At 49.0% G+C, this 13,297-nt stretch overlaps 8 protein-coding genes across 8 annotated transcripts; 2 read left to right on the plus strand and 6 right to left on the minus strand.

Annotated features, from left to right (window-relative positions):
• The first annotated feature begins 371 nt into the window (after window positions 1-371).
• Window positions 372-975, plus strand: BABINDRAFT_161070 (chaperone). The gene is made up of 2 exons (XM_019128634.1): window positions 372-406; window positions 497-975. The coding sequence occupies exon 2, from the start codon at window positions 525-527 to the stop codon at window positions 882-884; it is 360 nt and encodes a 119-aa protein (XP_018986205.1). The 5' UTR covers window positions 372-406; window positions 497-524; the 3' UTR covers window positions 885-975.
• Window positions 976-990: 15 nt separating this feature from the next.
• BABINDRAFT_24458 (uncharacterized protein) lies at window positions 991-1,188 on the minus strand (the record flags this gene model as incomplete). The annotated part of the gene is made up of 1 exon (XM_019131329.1): window positions 991-1,188. A coding segment is annotated over one exon (198 nt), but the record flags the coding sequence as incomplete, so codon positions are not given.
• Window positions 1,023-1,486, minus strand: BABINDRAFT_128216 (uncharacterized protein). Its single transcript, XM_019127011.1, has one exon. The coding sequence runs from the start codon at window positions 1,450-1,452 to the stop codon at window positions 1,189-1,191; it is 264 nt and encodes an 87-aa protein (XP_018986207.1). The 5' UTR covers window positions 1,453-1,486; the 3' UTR covers window positions 1,023-1,188.
• A 205-nt stretch (window positions 1,487-1,691) lies between these two features.
• On the minus strand, window positions 1,692-2,594 carry BABINDRAFT_161071 (uncharacterized protein). Its single transcript, XM_019128635.1, has one exon. The coding sequence runs from the start codon at window positions 2,459-2,461 to the stop codon at window positions 1,808-1,810; it is 654 nt and encodes a 217-aa protein (XP_018986208.1). The 5' UTR covers window positions 2,462-2,594; the 3' UTR covers window positions 1,692-1,807.
• Window positions 2,595-3,613: 1,019 nt separating this feature from the next.
• BABINDRAFT_28543 (uncharacterized protein) lies at window positions 3,614-4,498 on the minus strand (the record flags this gene model as incomplete). Its single annotated transcript, XM_019131428.1, has 1 exon — window positions 3,614-4,498. A coding segment is annotated over one exon (885 nt), but the record flags the coding sequence as incomplete, so codon positions are not given.
• A 1,317-nt stretch (window positions 4,499-5,815) lies between these two features.
• Window positions 5,816-9,734, minus strand: GDE1 (glycerophosphocholine phosphodiesterase; the record flags this gene model as incomplete). Its single annotated transcript, XM_019131182.1, has 2 exons — window positions 5,816-9,321; window positions 9,418-9,734. The coding sequence occupies 2 exons, from the start codon at window positions 9,732-9,734 to the stop codon at window positions 6,204-6,206; spliced, it is 3,435 nt and encodes a 1,144-aa protein (XP_018986210.1). The 3' UTR covers window positions 5,816-6,203.
• Window positions 9,735-10,607: 873 nt separating this feature from the next.
• Window positions 10,608-11,261, minus strand: BABINDRAFT_166452 (kinetochore-associated Ndc80 complex subunit; the record flags this gene model as incomplete). The annotated part of the gene is made up of 1 exon (XM_019130430.1): window positions 10,608-11,261. The coding sequence occupies one exon, from the start codon at window positions 11,259-11,261 to the stop codon at window positions 10,608-10,610; it is 654 nt and encodes a 217-aa protein (XP_018986211.1).
• Window positions 11,262-11,478: 217 nt separating this feature from the next.
• BABINDRAFT_7562 (ssDNA-dependent ATPase) lies at window positions 11,479-13,290 on the plus strand (the record flags this gene model as incomplete). Its single annotated transcript, XM_019132644.1, has 1 exon — window positions 11,479-13,290. One exon carries the CDS (start codon window positions 11,479-11,481, stop codon window positions 13,288-13,290), a length of 1,812 nt encoding a protein of 603 aa, XP_018986212.1.
• Window positions 13,291-13,297: the final 7 nt, after the last annotated feature.

The following is a 13,297-nucleotide window of genomic DNA, read 5'->3' on the forward strand; positions in this document are numbered from 1 at the left end:
GAGATCATAGAATTTGTGGCGTTAATTTTATTTTGCGGGTGTTTTTGAATGCGCGGAATGGCAAATGCGCGAAATATTGAGGTACTCGAAATCAGAATGCGCGAAGTTGCCAACTAAAATGACGAGATAAGCGCAGACAAATTCAGGACGTGTCTTACATCGATCATTAAACACCCACACAATGTCGTTTATAGAGAACTTATTGGATCCTCAGATCACAGCGGAAAAGGTCTCGAAGAACCCGCCGGGCTACCCGGACGACAAAAAGGGCTTTGGCGATAAAATCACCACCTCTAAGAAACCCGACTTGGAGCAACTCAAACTCAAAGTACGTACGGTCCAGTGTTGATCACAGCAAAACTAACCTTTAGAAAATTTGGGAAACTGCGTATTCCCCCGCCAAAAAGTACGTTCTCATGAGTATATTTCTTGTCTACGGCAGGGAGTGCGTTCTCCCCCGTGAATGAGCTCCCCCGCACGCGATTCTAACCTTTAGCATTCCAATGAACTTTTTTATGAGCTACATGTCGGGTAACTCACTCCAAATCATCCCCATAATGATGACGTTGATGCTTTTCACTGGCCCGTTGCAGTCTATCATAACGGTAAACGATAACTTCGTCAACCTTGCCACAAAGAAGAACAAAACGGAAGTCTTGCAAGCCAAGATCATCTTCATATTGTGTCACCTCGGGTGCATCGCGGTGGGTGTGTGGAAGTTGAACAGCTTAGGGTTGATTCCCAACAGCCGAAGTGACTGGCTCGCCTGGGAGAGCCCCGTTAACGTGAGTAATTTTTGTCCGGCCTTGAGCACTACTAACTATCTAGATCGTCGAGAGAGCATCTCTCTTTTAATTCACTATGACGGATCTCGTCTCATTTAACAAAGATTCATTAATACACTATGTACACGGGTCGTATTGTAGACTACTTCCAGAAGATCCATTTGGACTTCTTTCCAATCTCCTCCAGACCGTAGATAACGGCAATTTCGTCCTTGTGTTCAGCTTTTTTTTCATCTAAAACAGTCTTAAACTCCTGCTCCAATCGAGCCATGTCCTGGATGAGCTCCTGCTCCACCTCCTGCTTGTCCAAATACAACCAAGCGAGGTTGGCTGTGAGATACACAAGCGACGAGAGCAAAAGCGTGTTAAAAATGGCAACCTGGAACTGTGCCAAGGAGGGTTTCTAATTTGTTAGTCCAAGGCCGCACCGATTCCAGTAGAAACATACCTGATAATGAGTGTCTTGCTCTGGGTGAGCTTTGGTTGCTGGCTGCTGCAGCCTAGGCGTGGCATGGAAAGCTCGCGTAACCGGAAATCTTGCAGTTTGGTGTAGCCTGAAGGATTTTTCAAGGTTCGGATAAAGTCTGGAAGATAATCTCATCATTATATTGCGGTGTGATGGGAGTTTCTCTGGGTGACTATGACTAGCTGGAGTGTAATTTTTCATGGTGCAAATCCTGTACGCACCCCCCCCTCGCTGGAAGAAGGAAACTTCCAGGTCTGGAATTTAATTAATATTGCATCATATACGTGTATATCGTTATATAAACGTACACAATAGGTATTCTCTATTTACTCACAAAGTTATCCATTAAACTCAACTGGCTGCCTGCTGCTCACATAATCCTCGGACCAATGTATAACTATGACAACACACGTATTCATATCTATACTAACCCTACATTTAATTAAACAAAGACGCTTATACATAAACTGAAACACCAAAAACCCCGAGTAAAAGAAAGAAAAAGAATGCCATGCGGCAAAAAAATAAAATGCATAATTGTGTTTGGATGAGACACTTAGGGAATTTCAACCTTCACGCTGTCTGGGAGTCTCTTGGAAAGATTTCCCAATCTGAGATGGGTTTCGTAGTTCCCCTCGGCAGCAGATTCAGTAAGCCTCTCCTTCATCTGTTTTTTCCAGTCACACCAGTCACCATAGCTGAAGAAAAACTTCTTTCCAAATTCGTCGTTGTACGAGAAATCTAACGGTTTTGACAAATTTTTCATCACGCAAGACCATTGGCCTGTGCGGTCCCACACGCCTTGCCCTTCCAACTCCTGACACAACCCATGCTCCTGTCTGGTGGGCACCTGCTTCGCGGTCAACTTTCGAGCGATCTTGAAGTCGGCGAATGACGGGTGGATCACTTTGAGCACGCTGCCCGGTAGCCATCTCGTCAAAAATGTGTGGTCGATGATCTGATGGTGAAACTCCCCATCCAAGCTGGTGGCCACCTTAGGAAATTGCTGGGCAAAGTTGGCTTTGCTGTCTGGAACGTCGCCGTTGATGCGCCAGATATCCTTGAACAAATCTGCGTCCTTGTGGAAGAGGGAATTGAGCCGATGGCAGGCATCGTTGGTGCTGATTGATATGTCGAGTTTGTATAGGGGCGCACTCTTGAGGAGAAAGTCGCGTTCCTCGGTGCTAATCCAATCGTTGTATTCGTACATGTGGTAGATGACAGGCTGGTTTGATTAGTTACGCCGGAACATGAAGTTAGCTGCGGATGAAATAAGTTGAGTTCCAAGAGATAGGATAATACAGAACTTCCAGCGTTTTGAACTAAAGGCCAGAAGGGTCGGTGTTTATATAAAGCCTTGTCCCAGGATGAATCATCAAGACCATAATTTTTCAACCCGGAGTAAAAAGGAATTATATCACGCACAATTCTGCAGGCCGGGAACGGCGATCCTAGATTGTAGAGTTTAGACTGGAAAGAGAAACCCGGCGCGACTACTTTCCCGTTTGAGGCATTAGGTCTTATTAATGTACAGGATAAACCGTCCCAGCGGAAACTAAGAAGCGAAAGTTTCCCCGAGGTTGCATAGTGCAACAGTGTCTGCTTGGCGAAGAGCTTGACACTTGGATATGTATAGCGATATCGAGCAACCGTGGAGAAGTAGCAAGGGGAGATATAAAAGTCGAGAAGGTGTCCAGAGCTTTGAAGACGGGGTCCCACGCTTAGAAGCCTTCGGATATGCGTAAAATCGGCCCATAACCCCCCTAACCTTATTTTCAATTAAACTAAACAGCTCAAGTCTGAGAATGCCGAAATACAATGCCAGGAACAATATATTCCAGGTTATTGCATTCTCTACGAGGTGTCCGGACGTCATTTGGATGTTTTTTTATGTAGACTAGGAACTTACAAGAGTAACCTCAGTAAGAAGTACCAGTTATAAAAATATGATAGGGTGGTATAAGAACCATTCGTGTTACATTTCTGAAGGCTCAGCTAAGTCCACAGTACAATATGTTGCAGAGTACTAGGGTAGCTAGTTCTTCGGTGTGGAATCAAGTCCTCACTCAGTCAGTCCACATTGAAAGCCTTGATCTAGCACTATTCTACCTTGAAACCTGCCTCCGCTGGAGTTATATGTTGTAAAAGTGGCGTATAATTCCTAACAATTAATTTCTCTTTCTAACTCTCATCCTTGCTGAAATCGAGGACAAACATACTCAGTACTCACCATCAAGCCTATACGTCAACTCATTAGCCATCGCAGTACAATAAAACCTCCAGATCAATCCATATATAGATCATTCAAATGCTGGAACGCCATGTTCTCATCGTCGCCGATTGCCTCTTTCGGTTGTTGATGCCACTTCCAAGAATATGTCACATATTCCTTCAAACCCTTCCCGAAGTTTCTCATCAACATGCCCGTTACCACCATGGTTGCAATCAAAAAAAGGATCGTCAAAACCCCAAACGTGGTGAGGGATTTCTTTCCCGACAAATATGACCCATTTGGTGAGTATTTGGTGTACAACCGAATCAACTTAAAAAGCAAGTATGCCAAGCCACACAAGTACAGGATCATAGAGATGAGGGCCCCTGCGAACCATTCGCGCGAGGCACTAAAGTCTGCAAAGAATAGGAGGATCACCATCACGGGCGTAAGCGCGATCGTGATGATGAACTCGGCGGAAGTCTTATTCAACATTATAACAGAAAACTGGATGCCAAAGGCCACCAAGAAAAAAAAATCGAAAATCAACAACGTGCGGTGAATCTCCCAGATCATGAACATTCGCTGCACCTTTGGATGCGATGTGACTCTCTTGTTCATGTACCAGTTGTAGTCCTCGCGTACCATGTATGCCAAACATGTCTGACAAACGGCAAGAGCGGCAGTGATCCCAATAGTAGCGTAGCATGCCGCTTTGGCTCTGTTTAGCCCTGTCGTTGTTTTAAATAATGACTTGCGCATTTCAAGAATCTGGATCCCAGAGTAGAGAAGCATCGCGTAGTAGAAGGCAATTACCATCAAGATGAGCAACTTATTCTTGGACACCACCGCGAGAACGGACACCACTACCTGGTAGATCATGGCAAAGAGAAAAAGTGCAAAGTACGTGGGGATAGCGCGGTACTGGACACTGTCCAAGTCCTTAACATGGGTCAAGAACACGGAAAATACGAAACTTTCCAACGCCAACACCGCAACAGCACCCACGATAGACGCAAACACAAACAACTTGGAGTAGTAGTCTAAACTTGCGTGCCTGAATTTGTAGCTGAACACTGAATTGTTGGGTTTTCGGCTAAAATAGTTACTAGCAGGTCCTTGGGAGAGGGGGAACTCGCCAAAGTATTTGGTAGTCCCCTCCCCATCGAGCCGGAGCACCGGCAGCGGGGAGGAGACACTCAGTTTATGTTGTGTGGCAATGAGCCCAGCATAGGACTCACTCTTGGTGCTGGGATCAAATAGCTTCGGCTGTGGGGGGTGGGAATCGCCCCTCTCCGTGCGCAAAGCGGTGCTCCCTAGGAGCGGGTCTGTTGCCTTTCTGATGGGATACTGTGAAGTAAGAGGTAATCCAGTTGCAGCTATGTCGTGCAAAAGAACGCTTTCGCTGTCAGAGAAGTCTTCTTCCTCGGACGAGGAGAAAGTGTCCTTAATCGTAGAGGTAGGACGGTCCATTGGTGGATATGAAACGGCTATATACTGACAGACAACGGAATTTGTATATATATATATATATATATACGCTTGAGGAATTTCCAATGAAAGCTACCAGTGAAATTTCTAATATACCATCAGTCTTTAGCCGGGGTACTATGGTCACACAATGAGGCGCTGTTTATAAGGTTAGACGTGTTTATCCACTCGTCTGTAGGATTAACGATAGATTAACTCTATATGAAGGATTTTTCCCCTGAATGCCTTATGCACAGATATCCGGTCACCTGCGAGACATATGTAAAATTACCCGCCGCAGCAACTGCATGAACACGCACAGTCGTCCAAACGTGGGGCATCACTGCCTCTATTTTCAATCAAATATCCATGTTCGATCTTACGCAACATCGTAGATTATGCATACCGTCGCAAACATTTAGGTGAATTCTATATACATATGATATCGCATACGGTTATACAAGATTTATAGGCAACCCCAGCCCGCAGTGACGGAAGTTAGGGACGATAGAATGCTTGTAGGGCTTCTTAAACGACATCTGGATTTGCTAGGAAAAAGCCGTTTCTTTCCTGAAACAATAAGCTGGAGGATCCAAAGCAAGCAGCCTGTAAAGAGTCGGTACCCCTTCCTAAGTCGCACGTGTTGTAAGAAATTCCCGCGTAGGTGGGTACAATCACATCCCAGTATTTATAGGGGGATCATTCTTAGTGTACTTCGTAACACTGTGCTAATATTTACCTACTTTAGCTGGTAATAGCACTTAACCCTGGGCTCTGGTTGTCTGGGATAGCTATGCTTACTGGGGGCACGGTCATAATTTTCACGCACCAGCATGTGACCTAACCATATTAAATCCAAAAAACCACTAGCATGGCCATAAGTAAAAACCCCTCTTCAAAGCAGGAAGCACACTTCGATAATCAAATATTGTCATAACCCATTCTCACATAGTACCAAAGAACGATATTGAGTAGAGATTGTTTCCCAAGAGCTTAGTAGTCTAAAAGGATGGACGTCGCTCCGTCCAGCTGTAGTCTATTTCATCGACTCCCCCATAACCTCTTTGAAATCCTCTATATCCAATTTTGGACATATGACACCTACGCGCTGCAGACTATCCCAGCAGTGGTAATTGACTTGCATCCAGTGTTCTATAACACGGACGGTATACGCCATGTCTATCACTGCAAGCTCTGAATTTAGTTCCTCTACCTGGTACTCCCACCGCCCTACTGAATACACATCCAACTCTAGTAATTTCGTCTATGCTTATGCCTCTCTCTTGGTCAAGCCAGACCGGACAGCCAACACACTATCCACAATTACGGCGTCCACTCCATTGTCCATTTGGAGCTGCGACAAGGCAGGGTCGTTGTTGGACACTCCGTACGTCACACACACCAACCCACTCGCCTTGACGATGCTGGTTAAGCGCGGGCATTTGACGAGCGTTTCTGCGGCGGAGACAATTCCAAGGAGGTTCCAAGTGCGCGCGAAGCGAATCGCGGCCTGGAGGGACGCCGCGCGCACGTCCGCCATGGCGGTCGTACCAGCCTCGGTCAAGAACAAAATGGGGATAGATGGCTGCTTGAGCGAGAGGAGGACGCAGATGTCCGGGTGGAACGACGAGAAGATGACGTCACGACCGTCCGCGTGGTCGTACACGGTCTGCAACACAGTGTCGACCCAGAGGTTAATGTCGATAGCGATCTCACCCATGTCCTCCTTCTCGGCCTCATCTAACATCGGGTACTTGCATTCGATATTGAAGCCAACGTTCTTGGGCAAACGGCGGAAAAGGTCCACAAGCGTTACAAAGGGCGACGCAATGGAGCTGCCCCGCGCATTCCCCTTGAAGCCCTTATCCTTCCACGTCTTGGTTAACTTCATCCTGTCGTTAAACGTAAAGCTCAAGTCATCATCCCCCAATCCCCTTGGAGAAATAAACGACTTCGACTTGGGCCTCATCCGGATTACGCCGTCATCATGTACCGCCTTTCCTCCCTGGTACAACCCCAAGAACTGTTCCACCGTCAACACGTGCATCGGCACATCCACACCCGACTCAGCGACCAAGAAGTCGTGGTAAACCACGGGCACGTGGTCCTTCGTCAACTGCACATCAAACTCGACATATGACGCGCCCAACGACGCTGCCGCGATGAACGACTCAACAGTATTCTCACCCAACTGCAAAGACGTACGCGCGCCCACGTTTTTCCCCATACCGCGGTGACCAATAACGCGCGTCGTGATCAAGGACTTCCAGTACGTATCGGTGCGGTCGACAGCCATATGCGGGTGTTGGAACGGCGTTACTAACGTGTACTCGAAACGCACACTCCCCAAGACCTCCAACGATTCTGCCTCCATGATGGGCACCGTCGCAACCTGGTGCAACGAACGCCGATCATTCCCCACCGCCGTGTATACGTTCTTTAAGAACGCAACGGCGCGCCCCAATACGCGCTGCTTCTGGTCGCTGGCCTGATACGTCGGCACAATGTCAAACGCCACCACAAGCTGCGCCGCATCGCACCCCGTGAGTTTGAACTGGAGTGGCTCCGTCGCGCCACCATGTGTGTCATCCAACGGGAGGTCTAGAACCACCGGCGGCACGTCCGGCGCATTGCGGATGTGCACCACTACCGATAGCGCCGTGTCAAGCTCGGTCGCGTGGATGCGCGACACCGGCACCTTGTGGAGCAGGATCGCCGCAGTGTCATCGCGCGCATCCGTCGTTCCCAACGTGATGAGCACCAACGACTCGTCTGGTTGGAGGAACCGGTGCCCAAAAGACTTGACCGGCGGCGGTGGTGGCGACTGATTAAGCAGCTTGTGGAGTCTGTCGCTGACCGTTTCTGGCAACCTGTTGACGGAAGACGCTGATGCGTTCAACAGGTACATTGGGGACGTCAGGATTTCCAGTGCCAGCGCCGCGGGCAACGGCGACGGCATCTGGCCACGCGGGTCATAGTCCACGGGGCGAAGCATGTCGGCAATAACCAAGTGCCCGCGGAGGCACGCATGCTCCATGGGCAACCAGCCACTCTCATCCGCGAGGTCGTAACGCGCACCGGCGGCAACCAATTGCGCGACGATATCGCGATTACCTTGCGCCGCCGCGACGAAGAGTGGTGTCCAACCAAACGTGGCCTCGCCAATCTCCGGGTTTGCGCCGCGCATCAAGAGGAGCTGCACGCACGCGCCAAAGTCCATCTTGCACGCAATGTACAACGACGTCTCCTGATTATGCGGCACATCCACGAAGTCAATGTCCACGCCTGGACTGTCGAGCAACACCTCCGCCACGGGCGCGGCATCCAACTTAGTTGCTAATACGAGCAAGCCCGGACAGCTCAACGGCGCGCTCACGGCGATCAACGTGCGTGCGGTCAACGGGTGACTGCCCAACACCGACAAATGCAACGGGGTGAGACCTTCCGCATCGCCCCAGTAGTCCACGCGGTCGATAGCGATACGCGCATCCCATACGCCCCACTCCTGGAGGTACTCCATGATCAACTGCGTGACCGCGATCAAGCCGTACTGCGCTGCGTAGTGTAACGGCGTGCGCCGGTGGTTGTCGCGCTGTAACAATGCGGGACGCAAATGGATAGGCAAGTGCTCGAGCGCGTGCGCAAGTCCATCGCGAGAGTCATTGGAATTGACGCCGTCCGGCCCAAACGCGCGAAACAAGCGTTCATGGGCGTTCGAGAGCATCGACGCCGGCTGGATCGACGAGAGGTTGCGGCGGATTCCGCTCACCGGCGTTACGGGTTCGCTCACGCTCTTCGTAGCCTTTCCCAACGCAATTACGTGATTGTGGAAGTAGTTACGGCTGGTCACGTCTGAGTGGTTCGCGAGAGACGGGAGGATCTGCAAGAGCGCATCGATACACAGCGTTGCATTATAGATTGTCGCCTGGTTCAACAACGAGAGAAGGAGCCGGTGCGGCGCAAGCACCGGTGACTGGTACTCCACAATCAATTTTGCGAGCATCGCGTCCGCATTGTTATCGCTCAAAAATCCGTTAAATTTGGCTAGTTTCGTCTCGTGGAGCGGGGGTGATTCGGGGCCAGAGGGCGGGACAGCCGGGGATGGAACGCTTTTGATCTCGTCCACCTTTTGCCCCAAGGATCCCAAGTGGCCATTTATCAACGCGAGGTGTTTAAGGATATCGCCTTCGTGTGCGAACGGGAGCGCATTGACGCGCGCGTGCAAGTACGCCGCGCGCTGCTGGGTGCCCACTTTTTTGTCCAACTTCTTCAAGATCTTCTGAAACCCACGCTTGTTCAACTCGCCAAACCACTTCAAGTTGCGCAAGCCATTGCGGAGCTCGAGGAACACGCTGATCAACTCCTCCACCTCGTCCTCGTCCATGACGCTTAAAGAGTTTGGAGCGCGCGCATCGCGCTCATAGTGCAGCGCACCCTGGAAGCTCGCATTGTCATACACTGCCTGGTTCTGCGCGCCGTTCAACGCCGCGAGGTTGAGCGCCAGTTGCGATGTGCTACCACCCAAAAGTGCCGCTAACTTGCGCAACCGCCGCTCGTACTCCGAGTACTGCTTGTTGTAGAAGTCGTCGACCTGTTCGACGTTTCTGTCAAGCGCGAAGAAAAAGGTTGCGAGGGAAGTCTTGACGGTGGTGTCATTGAGCGTTGCATCCGGAGTGCCTGGCGCCGCGAGCCGTTGCTGTGCGACGATTGTCTTGATTTGCTTCTTCAAGTCCTTGTAGTTCATGTACGAGTGCGACCACTCAGGCACCTGGTGGGTCACAAACGTCTTGCCGAACTTCATAGGGCGCGTTTTGTGGTATCTATGGTGGATGTGAGAAAAAGCGAATGTGAGAAGTGGACGTCGAGTTTAAATACATTATGTTTTGCTGGCTCTACATGCGTCCTTGCCGCACCAGTGCCGAAAGTCTGGGCCTGCATGACGGGTAAGAACCCGCATCTCCGGCTTTTTCTATTATTAGTCGGAAAAAAAAAAAAAAAAAAAAAAAGAGGAAGGAAATTTACTGCTCAGTTATTAAGAAATATATTATTAATCTTGATTGAATTTTCCCTGGTTTGTGAAAATACAATTCTGAATGGTACGGCACGAATAGAAACGTGCTTGGGCAATTTAGTAATCACTTGTCTAAATGCAGGATCTACGCCTCACGCGCAGGTGAGTTGTATTAGTACCCCACCCAAATTCTGCTAGTAAATTATTTTTCCAGGGTAACGGGTACTATCGATAGCCTAGCATTCAACCTCCAAAGCCTTATTCCCCTAGTAAATTGGGGTTATTCCTCCAAAACGTGAGTATCATTTGATTAAGCAGATATGCGCTAACAGCCTATACGCATGAGTGCTAGTGTCCGAATTAAGCAATACGCGTACACTTTGGGATTCTGGGGGTATACTTTGAGATTAAACCAAAGCCTTGGGGGTTACTTGGGATTTATAGTCTTTTCGGTATACCTGGGGCGTACTGTGATTATAGAGCTATATACGGGTAACCCTTACTCATCTGCTCTGCTTCGGCTTTGCAGCTGCAACCATGTAAGAACTAATGATGGATACCACTATCTTGTACTGTCTCGGAAGGAACCAGTAGTATTTGGATCTTGCAGGTTCATGTCTTGCTTGGTTTTGTTTGATGGACCAGGCCCGTTATCTCCTGGCCCTATTCCGTGCCAATGCGATCCCACACGTAGTTCGATACGAAGTAGTCGCTGTATTTTTCGTCTAATTTCAAAATGTTGGTTGTGTCCTGGACCTTATTGTAAATAACCACCTTCTCCAATAAATCCGAGGGATTTGTGTCAGGTGCCGCCATGCCTGGCTGCTCAATCTTGATCCCTAGGGACCTGTAGAGTTTCAACTTCAAAACGGTCGAATCGTCCGAGGCAGTCACGCCGTCCAGCCCGCTACTCAGAGGAACTTCTTCCTGGTATGCGATGAAGTTGTTATATTCCTGATCAGCTTTGTCGTACTCATTGTTGAGTTTATTGAGCTGCAAGTTCAAGTTGTTCAACTGCATTTCCAAATCATTCAAGTTCTTTGCCAAGGTGAACTTTTTACGCTCATTTTCCTGTAACTGCTCGGCGGTGGCAAGCACTGGTTCAGACCCCTGAAACTCCTTTAGCGAGTTCTCCGAGATCTCTAACTGGCGCGTTAAATTGGCAAGGATGGTGGTCTCCTCGTTGATCTGGTTCTCCCGCGACGTCTTGAGCAAGCTAATGCTATCGTTGATACGGTCGACAGTCTGCAAGTCAGGCTCTAGCTGGAAATTGTCAATAGTAGATCTGAGTAATACGGCAGGAATCTCCTCCAACATGGCTGGTGGTTGATGATGAAAGATAGTAATGGTATTGTCAGAATAGTTAACTCCTGTCTCAAATGTAAACAAGCTGCAGCTTAAGTTTCCGAAAAGGGAATTCCCGTTTTTGGTTGTCTGCTGCACTGACGCGTAAGCTTAACACATTAAAATAAACTACGCGTTTGCGTGTGCAACTCTGGACAAGTGATCCCAACGTGTATATTGCCTCCACATTATGGTAGCCTGTCCTATATGTTCCAAAAATGTTGCACTAAGCGAAATCAACGATCACTTGGACGTTTGCTCAGACATACCCCCAGTCCAAGAGGCCTTCAAGCTGACGGCAAAAACCGAGCTGTCACAGGAGTTGTTCGTTTCCGTATCCGGGTCCAGCCAAGAGGCAGATATTTCGGGGGTGATTGACGTGGATGCTGAATCCGAATGTGCCTTTGATGAGATTAAGATCGAGTCAGCCTTTGCCAAGCCTGGATTGAACCCCATGTTGGGTCTCAGGCCCCAGTCGGGGAAACTGGGAGCCGCCACTAAGCAAAGATCGCATATTCTGGCTTCCGGTGTTAAAATCAAACGTGCGCCAACCTATACCTATACCCCACAGCCCAAAAAGCTGAAAACAGAGGAAGAAACTGAAGAAACGGTGATGGTGCTGCCTATCCTTACCGAGACATCCGAACCACTGCCAGATATAGATGATAAAGTCAGACTTCTTAAACAAAAGGCACATTTACCATTAGCTGAGAGGTTGAGGCCTACTAAATTGTCAGATTATGTGGGTCAGCAGCACTTAATCGGGGTAGAGGGTGTGTTACAGAGTTTTATCGTGACCAACAGATTGCCGTCGTTGATTCTCTGGGGCCCTCCCGGTTCGGGAAAAACCACCTTGGCCAGGATTATCTGCCGAACCATCAACTCTCGCTGCTTGGAGGTCAGTGCCACCAACACATCCACCGGGGAGATGAGGAAGATGTTCGAAGATGCTGTGAACGAGTGGAAGTTGACCAAGCGGAGAACCGTTATCTTCATTGACGAGATTCACCGCTTCAACAAGGCTCAACAAGATGTGTTGTTACCAGTTGTGGAACGTGGATCCATCACGCTAATCGGCGCCACCACAGAAAACCCGTCTTTCCAGATCAACAACGCGCTCTTGTCCCGATGCCGGGTGTTTGTGTTGAAGAAGTTGAGCCGCGAAGAAGTCAGCAAGGTCATTAACCGGGGCCTTATTTTGATCAATCAGACCAGAAAGCTTGTGTTCGGAAATAACCATTTGTTGCGGTTGGCAAAGGAGAGCATTGACTACTTGGCAGATTTGAGTGACGGCGACTCCCGCACGGCCCTCAACTTGTTAGATATCATCGACGCCCAATACATGCACGCCTCATCTGGACAACAGGACACTGGGAGCGAGAGAGTTATAGACGACCTAATCGACCCAGATCACCTCCAGACAATATTGAAGAAAACACACATGAACTACGACAGGGTAGGGGACGCCCACTACGACACCATCTCCGCGTTCCACAAGTCCGTAAGGGGAGGGGATCCTGATGCAACGTTGTTCTACCTCGCCAAAATGCTTAGAGGCGGGGAGGACCCGATTTACATCGCCAGAAGAATGATCCGCATTGCCAGTGAGGATGTGGGGGTGGCAGACGAATCGTGTCTACCGTTTGCAGTCGCCGCCTATCAATCCGTACAGATGGTGGGTTTACCAGAGGCCAACGTGTGCCTTGCACATTGCGCTGTGAAACTTGCGCGTGCCGAAAAGTCTGTGGAATTGTATCGCGCTTGGAAGTTGTTGAATCTGCAATTGGACTCTGATCTTAAAATTCAAAATGCCGTCATCCCAGTTCACTTGAGAAACGCCCCTACAAAATTGATGAAGGATCTCGAATATGGCAAGGAGTACAAATATCCTCCAAATTTTAAAGATGGCCGGGTTAAGCAAGACTACTTGCCGGACGAAGCGAAGGGCTACGTTTGGTTGAATGGGAAGCATCTCGGGGACGAAGTCGATCCTGATCTATAGTTTATGT

The sequence above is a fragment of the Babjeviella inositovora genome, assembly GCF_001661335.1.
Source record: "Babjeviella inositovora NRRL Y-12698 unplaced genomic scaffold BABINscaffold_4, whole genome shotgun sequence".
In the NCBI taxonomy this organism is placed as follows: Eukaryota; Fungi; Ascomycota; class Pichiomycetes; order Serinales; genus Babjeviella; species Babjeviella inositovora.